This window comes from Chenopodium quinoa, unplaced genomic scaffold (assembly GCF_001683475.1).
Source record: "Chenopodium quinoa cultivar QQ74 unplaced genomic scaffold, ASM168347v1, whole genome shotgun sequence".
NCBI classification, from domain to species: Eukaryota; Viridiplantae; Streptophyta; class Magnoliopsida; order Caryophyllales; family Amaranthaceae; genus Chenopodium; species Chenopodium quinoa.
In genome coordinates this window covers 157,388-166,986 of record NW_018743389.1, presented here as the reverse complement: position 1 = coordinate 166,986, position 9,599 = coordinate 157,388, and the positions used below count along the sequence as shown (strand labels likewise).

The 9,599-nt window shown below is 34.3% G+C and overlaps 1 protein-coding gene across 1 annotated transcript; it reads right to left on the bottom strand.

Moving 5' to 3' along the window:
- Positions 1-546: 546 nt before the first annotated feature.
- On the bottom strand, positions 547-2,146 carry LOC110738303. Its single transcript, XM_021918667.1, has 3 exons — positions 1,715-2,146; positions 1,491-1,634; positions 547-1,401 (listed from the first exon to the last, which is right to left on the bottom strand). The coding sequence occupies exons 1-3, from the start codon at positions 2,144-2,146 to the stop codon at positions 547-549; spliced, it is 1,431 nt and encodes a 476-aa protein (XP_021774359.1).
- Between the last annotated feature and the right edge of the window lie 7,453 nt (positions 2,147-9,599).

Genomic DNA, 9,599 nt, shown 5'->3' with positions numbered 1-9,599 from the left:
GTTGTTCATTTTACTGGTTTTGTGTGCAATTGTATCAGTGTTGGCTAGTACAATAGTTGTGAAACTGTTTGGTTGAAGGATGTATTAGTTGTTTAGGCATGTTGTGCTAGTGGGAAATTTGTAAAGAACCAATTTGGTTGTTATTGTTATCAATGAGAAATGAATGAACACATTTTTGGAACTAAAATGCTTCAATATTCTTGTGTAATTCATTCCAAAGCATTCAAAATACAACACATAAGTTCCAAAATGCTACCTAAGTTCCAAAATGCTGTTAAACATGTCCATACATAAACATAAAAGTCACTTACACATAAGTGACATACAAAACAGGAAAGCTAATTTAAGCTAACACAACTAAGACTTAGAAGCTGATCGCAGTATCCTACTCATTGAGGTGTTGTTCTGCTTCCTGGCCTTAGCAGCAGGGACCTTCTCTTTTCCCTTTGCTTGAGTTGATGCATCTGCAGTTGGTTGGGAAGGTTGTGTTGATGCTTGAGACAGAGGTGGACCTTGAGACAGTGACAGTGACTGTGATTGTGGCTGCTATGAGGTTGCTGCAGTAGATGTTTGTGCTGTTGAGGTTGCTACCCCCTTTTGCTTCCTAGGCCTGCCACCTTTGTTTTCAGGAGGTGGTGGTTTTAGAGGCCTGAAACACTTCTTGGCATTGTGCCCTTTTCCACCACATCTGCAACATGTGTGTGGCTTCCTTGCTCTCTTCACATTCTTCCTTGTTCCCTCTCCCTGTGCTTTCTTCCTTTTCTTTTTAGAAGGTCTACCTGGCATGACTTTGAAAACAGGGGTCAGAGGCTGAGGCATAGCAGACTTATCCCATTGGTTATGTCCTGGCATTGCATGAAATGCTGGAGCATAAGTGGCAATATGATAGGCTGGGTGTACAAAATCTTCATAGTTGAGTCTTCTTTTGGCTATGCAAGCTAATGCATGCCAACATGGGATACCCATCAAAGTCCACCTATAGCATCCACAAGTCTTTTGTTCAAGATTAACAACAAATGTCTCTTGTTCATCATCCACCTCAAATTCATGCAGATCTTCTTGAATAATTCTCATGTTCCAAATCTGTTTCTGCCCTCTCTCAATCATCTTCACAACTGATGGCATGATTAAACCTTCAAAATCTTTTGAGCCTTCTCTCTTAGCACAGCTACTTTTCATGACATATCTCTTGACCCACTCCATTAAAGACAAGATTGGCTTTGTCCTAGCTTCCCTGAGGACATTGTTGAAGCTTTCACAGCAGTTGTTTAGCAGCATCCCTGACTTTGCCCTTGGACTAAAGCCATGTCTAGACCAGTGACAAACTGGTATCTCAGACAGATATTGAAAAGCATCCTCACTTAACTTCCTAATCTCTTGCATATGGTTGTCAAATTGATGCTACATGCAAAAAACAACCACATCAGTACATGTATACAGTATGAGCTTAAAATTCAATTGGTGGAAACAAATTAATAAGGCATTCAAACCTTAGTAGAACTCCTTGCAGCCTTCCAGAAGCTCTCTTTGTATATCTGACCTGGGAATTTGAGCTTAAAATTTGCCCAAATATGTCTGCAACAAAATATTGTTTCTGCATTTGGAATGACTGTGTTGAAAGCATCAAGCAGGCTCTACAATTACAAGCACAGAACAATGTCAATAATTTGCACAGATCATGAAGGTGGCAATTTCAGTAAAGCATAGAAGTTACCTTTTGTCTATCACTCATGAAGGTAACTGGATCTTCATGCTCATGCACCCAAGTCACTGATGCAGCAACAGATCTTATGTCATTCACCAGCAACTCAAGAAACCAAGTCCAGGTTTCTGAGCTCTCTGTCTCTACAATAGCCCAAGTAACTGGGAAAATATTGTTGTTACCATCTTTGGCAATAGCAGTAAGCAAAATCCCAGGCCAAGGTCCTTTCAGATGACACCCATCTACACCTAAAATGGGCCTACAACCAGCCATGAATCCCTCTTTACATGGTTGCAAGCAAATGTACATTCTCTGGAAAATTGGTGGAGGGTTGTCTATCCCCTGTACCTTCACAACTGCAGTGCTACCTGGAATCCACCTTCTGATTGCTTCAACATAATCCAATACTCTGTTATATTCTTCTGCTGCATTCCCATGAATCATTTGCAATGCCATTTTTTTGCATAATAACACTTGTAATACCCAACTTCTACACCTAGTTCTCTTCTCACTCTCTTCATGAAAGCATTCATTTTATATGTGGGGTCATCCCTCCAATGCTCCAAATATCTCTCAGCCAGATATGCACTAGTAACATGTGCATTTATATGCTGATGCCCACACTTATGTTCCAGCATAAAACTTTTAATTTGAAAAGTCTCCTCATCTTTCAATTTCCTAGCATGTATTCTAAACAAACACTTCCTTCTAGTTGGACAGTCACAAGCAAAAAAATTTCCAGAAACAAAATTACATGCACACCTTTTAGCATAGAACACAGTTATCCTCTTACTCTTGTTGTGCAAAAACATGTAACTGTATCCATTCTCTATTGCATGGTGTCTTAATGTCTTTCTAAACACCTCATTTGAAGCAAACTTCAACCCAGCAGTAAGGTTAATCTTACTCTTGAAATCAACATCAGGGTTAAAAACAGGGTACCTAACTTCATCATCATCTGAACCAGCTGGACTATCCAACTCATCCTGACTATCATTCAAGTCATCATCATCTTCAACTTATACTTCACCCTCACCATCACCTCTATGACTGTTCTGCTGCCTATTTTGAACACCCACCAAATTTCTGTTCATATCTTCAGTTATATCATCATCAACATTGGCAGCAAAAAGGTCATCATCACTGTCATCTTCAAAATCAAGATCACTCAAAACCACATCATCATCCTTATTTCCATCACTGTGAATAGCAGAATTCTCTTCATCTACTTCTGGAATGGATTCAAGAGAAACAGGTGGTTGTTGAGTGTATTTGAGGACCAACTTCCTTTTTTTTTGGTTCTCGGTTGAAGAAGGGCTAGGTATGTTTATCAACTGAGAGGCACCGGTTTCAATTATGTTGAAGACAGGGCTGTGGGAAGAACTGGGAATGGGGGGGCTTATATTTCCAGATCTAGGGTTCCTGCATTCAACAGCATGTGCTCCCTCCTTTAATCCACTCTTTTTTTGTCCTATGTCATCACTTTGACCTGACTGTGACTCACCCCCAACAAATCCCTTTTCCTTATCCCCTGATGTGGCAACTGAGTCAGCAGATAAATAACTACCTAATGATGTGGACCCCCCCCCCCTTAGATTCTGTATTAGTATAGAATCCCACACCTGGACCATATATAGCACTCCTGGTGTCTACAAATTTAGGCACATGTATCAAATAAAGATGATACCATCCATCTTTCTCAGGTGCACACAAGGACTCTAGGCTGTCATTATCATCTTTCAACCTCTCCTTCCCTGTGAATAAGTTGTACCCATGCTTCCTAAACCATAACTCACCAATTTTAGTGTACCCTAATTCCTTCTTAACCCAGACCACAAATTTAAAGTAACACACTTCCTCAACATTAGGGTGCAAAGCCAGACCATAATACTCACTATCACCATACTCATAAGTTGTTTTCCTCTTTCTAGTCACAAAACTACCACCATAATATAGTCTTATGTTAATTGGCTTCGACATTTTCAACACTTCAATTGGGCAATTAAACTTGAACAACCAATCACATAAACTAGCATCTAAGTACGAGATTAAACACAATCCACAAAGCAGATACAGGGTTCCGCATTTTATGAAAAAACACAACAGAAGGAAACAAATTCAACACAGTAACAACATCCAACGACTAATACACATATTTAATTAGGTAATTAACCCAAATTGTTTGTCTTTTTCCCAACATTGATTATTTTAATACGCAATTTGCACTCAACAAAATTAAAAAAATTCGGAAAAACGTACCTGAGCCTAGTTATGCGCTTGAATGAAAAGATGTTGGCCTTACTTTTCCCTTTTGACTTGCTTTTGCGTCCTGGGTTGTTCTTCACCATTTTTACAGAACAAATTAGAAATTTTGGAAATAAAATTTTGCAAATTTTCACTACTTTGAAAGAGACATAACACCAAGGGAGTTAAGGCTTACCACAGAGACAGCACACCTGGTTAATATCCTGCCAAATTGCAATTCGCCATTAATTCGCCATTAATGGTGGGTGGCTTCTTGTCATGTCAAAGTGTCGTGGATGAACAAGAAAAGGGAAAAAAGGGAAATCGAGGAAGAAGGGGGAAAGGGGAAAAATAAAAATATAAAAAAAAAATCTTAAGAAGTCACGTGCCCTGCACGTGATTTTATTTTGGCCAGAAAATAGGAGTCAACGCCGGAGTTCTGGTCAACGGACCCTCCTCACAACCCAAATGTCTTAAAAGGACCTTCCTCACCACTTTGTTCATAAAAGGACCTTCCTCACCACTTTGTTCATAAAAGGACTTTCCTCACAAGGTCGTCACCTTAAAAGGACCTTCCTCGCAATTTTTCCTATTTAAAATTATGATTACATATTTAGAACCTAACAAATCAAGACATATATAACAAGATTTCTTGTGACCGTTTAGATGTATAAATTAAAAAATAAATAAATAAACCAATCATTAAAGTATTATATTTTTTGTGTTTCTTTATAATTGCAATATAATACCGTCACGTTTGTCAATGCTTGAATTCATTTACAAGTATCTATATTTATCAATAAAAAAAATATATTAAGGTGCTTAGTCAGTTATTTATTTATAATTTTTAATAATTATGGTATGATAAAATTTTAGGCAACAGACATGGTAGGTCATAAGATTTGGTCATAAATGAGTTGTAAGAGAAAGACGTAAAAAAATAGCTCGTAACTTTGGGCTCCCTTAAATGTATACCCTTAGTCTTGTTGCAAGTTCTCCAATCAATTGTGGTGGTGTGTAATCTTGTGTAGTGTCAATAGTATACAAAATAGCTTAATTGCTTGCTTTGTCGGATAGAGTATGAAAATGCAACCACTGATGTTAGACCTTTCATATCGTTGAATTGTTGCAATCATGCGAACGGCAAGAGCTTGAGCTAATTAAGGAAAAAGATCCAAGAAAAGGACCACCAAAAAAATCAAATTGATTTATGATACTAATTGTTTTGATTAATATGTCTAAATTTTGGCTGCTAGAACCTAGAATTGAAGTACTTGCCGACCACTAGGTGTTTATCTCATTTTAAATTATCAATAACTTCATTTGTGTTACTAGAGTAATAGAGTACTTATTATAGTGATTGTAGGGTTGTAATAAAAATCAAATGTTCTAAGTTTTAAATTGACCAAGATCACATAAATTTTTATTTTATTTATGATGAGAATGTAATGTTTTTGGACTTCATACTCGATCAATCAATCAGATTACAGTTTGAGTGCCAATTGAATGGAAGATATTTAGTGTGGCCACGGATTTGCCTGCTAGTTGTATATATACTCCATATGTGGCCATGTATGGCTATATTATTGGGAGTTGTGAATTTGAGTAATTTCAAAATAGATGGTAATTACAAATTAGATGGTGCATTTCGGGTACACATGCATCGTTCTAGTGCACAAATCGAACAAGGCCTATGCACAATTATAGTAATATTATTAGTAATTGTAATATTTTACAAGTACAAAATTAGAAGCTAAGGTTGGTGTGGCAAATATTAACACGTAACGTTTGCCTCCAAGAATTAATGAATTTATAAAAGTTGCCGTATTTAGTTTAGTAAGTTTATAGTAGTATATTGCTTAGGACATCTCAAGGCCTGCTGTCACCGTTGAAATACCTTAACCCTAGCTGGCTACCGAGTCAACGACTTTGTTCATAATTAATACGAAGTTTTCAACCTACATACTTCCTCCTGTTTTGAGTGAGCTCCGAATACTTGTATTTGGGTCGGTAATGATTTATCATCTAACAGCATATTTGCACAGTCAACGCAAATTAATTGCTCTCGGGATTTGTCCGAGAATAACCGCTCCGATGCTAAAGTTAGCAAAATGGAATATATGAGTAAAATAGGTGGTTTGAGAGTGTTTTGGTTAAGAAAAATCGTACCTTAAGAGTGAGATATACTAGGCTATTTATAGAAATCTCCAAACTGGTGCCACATGTCGGTCCATGTAGTAGGTATGTCAAGTGGGCGGTGGGTGTCCACGTGATCAAATGCAATTATCCACGTGGCCGACTTCGAAAGCCGATATTGGTAATATGTCAGTATAAGAAATTATCTAAAAGACAGGATCCGACCCGATTTTTCTTACATCATATCGGTGTCGGTACCATCTCGTACACCTCCATTTATTTTTTACTGTAACTGTTATATTTTAAATTTTAATACGGAGTATATTAATTAAATATTATACTTTGACTAGTCATTGTAATTTATAAATACGATAAAATATTATCCTATGAGATTTTATTTAAAACGTCTCAATGTAAATTTAATTAATATATCAATTTTTATAACTTTTACATGTTGATATATAAAAGATATTAGTCGTAAAAATTAGGCATTGACAAACATGATAAAAGAAACGTGTTAACTATACTAGAATGAAGTATAAGAATGTCAGTTTTCAAACTTTGAATATAGTTTTTCAAATCCTTAATCCTTAGTCTTTGCATACTCTTTTAACAAATTAAAATGAATAATAAATAAATAAATAAATTAAATAAAATAAAAACTATTAATTTCTCAATACTAAGGCTCTGTTCACTTCACCTTATTTTTGCTGAACTGAAATTATTTTTACTAAAGTGAAATTAATTTTGCTAAACTTAAATTATTTTTACTTAACTTAAATTAATTTTACTGAACTGAATGAACTAAAATATTTTTACTGAACTGATATTATTTTTACTGAGTTCCTATTATATTTCTTCTTTAAAGTTACTTATTTTTTTACTGAACTGAACTTATTTTTACTGAATTGAAATATTTTTGCTGAACTAAAAATTATTTGAATATTATTTTTTTTTAAGGCGAAGTGAACATGACCTTATCTTCCAACATTATTTCTTTGCAAGATTATATACTTGGTGGTGTATTCTAGTTTGTTTTAACCAAGGTTATCAAAATCGTTAATCTACTTTGAATCAAAAGGGGCATTCAAATTGTAAGAATGTAACATGCATAATCAATAAGTTCTTCTCAAATTCCATTGAATGTATTTATTGAAAAATAAGTTAAAAGCCTAATTATATTGATAGAAGATAGTTATCTATCCACTAAACAGCCAATAAATGCTAATATATATTTGTTTATTAATAACTTTTTGTAGACATGTTTTAAGTTTGTGAGGTTTTAACTAGTTAAGATAAATATGTAAAATCGTATAGAATCATAAATCTAATTGCATAGCCATACATAAATCCGATAAGTATAATCCTAAGATTTGAATTGTGATTTCGATCAATAATAACTATGCTTCTAACAACAAATTAAAGTCAATGGATGGCATTCAAGGCCATTCTATAAATAAACCTGGGATAATCAAGTATTCCTCTATCTTGCCTTGCCATTAATTAACTTGAAAAGTATTATCTGTTATACATATATTATATTTAAATTGTTAGGTTGAGGGAATTTAGGGTTGAATATTAAGGTTGTCCATGATTAATTTAGTTAGTGAATAGAGAAAGTTAAGGTAGCCAGGTCGTGGACTCGTGGAGTATATTTATATCTTATTATATAAACTAAAATGTTGTTGGGCTATAATATATAATACGCATTCATGGATCAACTCTCGGTATTATATAACAATTTCCATTCGACAATAAAAGGTTAATAGATCAATAATATAATTAAAGGAATTTGAGACTTTGAGTTACGTAATTTAATGAAGGTGAGATGATCTTATAGCCATGACGTATAAAAGCTCTCCTCCACATTTCTTTCTTTCTCTATAAGTTTTTTTATTTTTATTTTTTTTCTTTTGTTAGAGAGAGGCATCAAGTTCCTCCGCCAATCAGATTATAACACAATGCACAATATTTTTGTATTTTAAATAAATCAAGTCCGCGTAGAATTTAACCCTTCTCTTATTATACAGCAGCGAAGCCAAACTTGATTGAGGAGAGGGGTTAATCTAATAAAAGTATAGGGTCATACGGATCAATAATTCAATCAGCGCGAGTAGGGTGAAGCACCATAGGGGTCATAGCCCTCATAGGCCCCAACTAAGAGTCACCGCTTTTATTAAACCCCATAAGGCCATAACTAAGCAAGGCTTGCACACACACACCCACACAAAAAAAAAAAAAAAAAAAAAAAGCTTGTTCTCATGTGCACGTACATATTAAACCCTATCTTTGTGTAACCTAGACATAATTTTGTGAAGAATAGCTCAAGTTAGACTTTAGCACTTTACTCCCAAATATTATCTTTTGCCTAAGCTTAACATGGTATCAGAGCTACTCTAAATTAGGGTTCTAATATTTAACAATTTAGAACTTTCTTTTCATAATTCAAGGTTGACCAATATGATGTGCAACAATGTATGTTGTGATTAAATATTTAATTGTATGTGATGAAGGCATGTAAATAAATTATATAACTATAATTCATAATGCAAGGCTGACCAATATGATGTGCAACAATATATATATATATATGTTGTGATCGATTATTATTTAATTGTACACAAATATTGGATGCGGCAGTCCGCACCCAATGTTTCGTGCGATGACGATGATGATGATGAACAACGATATCAGCCAATAAAAGGAATATATCAACCAATTAATGTCTGATATCAGCCAACATTATCAGAGATTAATAAAATCATATCAGCCAACAAAAGGAACATATCAGTCAACAAAAGATACATATCAGCCAACAAAAGGAACATATCAACCAACAACTGAAGCATATCAGCCAACAAAAGGATGAAATCAGAAAACACAAGCAAAATATAAGCCAACAAAATAAACATATTAGCTAACAAAATGAAACATATAAGCCAACAAAATAAATATATCAGCCAACAAAATAAAGATATATGCCAACTAAAGAAACATATCAGCCAACAAAATAAATATATCAGCCAACTAAAGAAACATATCAGCCAACTGATGTCTGATAGCAGCCAACAAAAGGAATATATCAAACATTTAAAAAAAACATATCGACCAACAAAAGAAATATATCAGTCAATACAAAAAACATATCAGCCAACAAATAAAATATATTAGCCAACAAATAAAACATATCAGCCAAATCTGTCGCACGTAATTATGCGTACGGTAGTTTGCACACAATACATTATCTTAATTGTAAATGATCAAGACTTACCATGTAAACTAAATTATATATCTATTATATATTGCAAAGGAAAAAAGTATCCCTGTTGCCAAAATAAATAAGATAGGTAGACAATGCCACGATATCAAAAATTTAGTGTTTCATTATGTGAAATCTTAATAATCTTAATTTACTATCAAGTTTCTTGTTTGTTTCTTTTTGTATAGATTTCAATACACATGAACACATATATATGAAAAGACAAGTAAACTTGTTAGGACCCTCGGATTAATTATG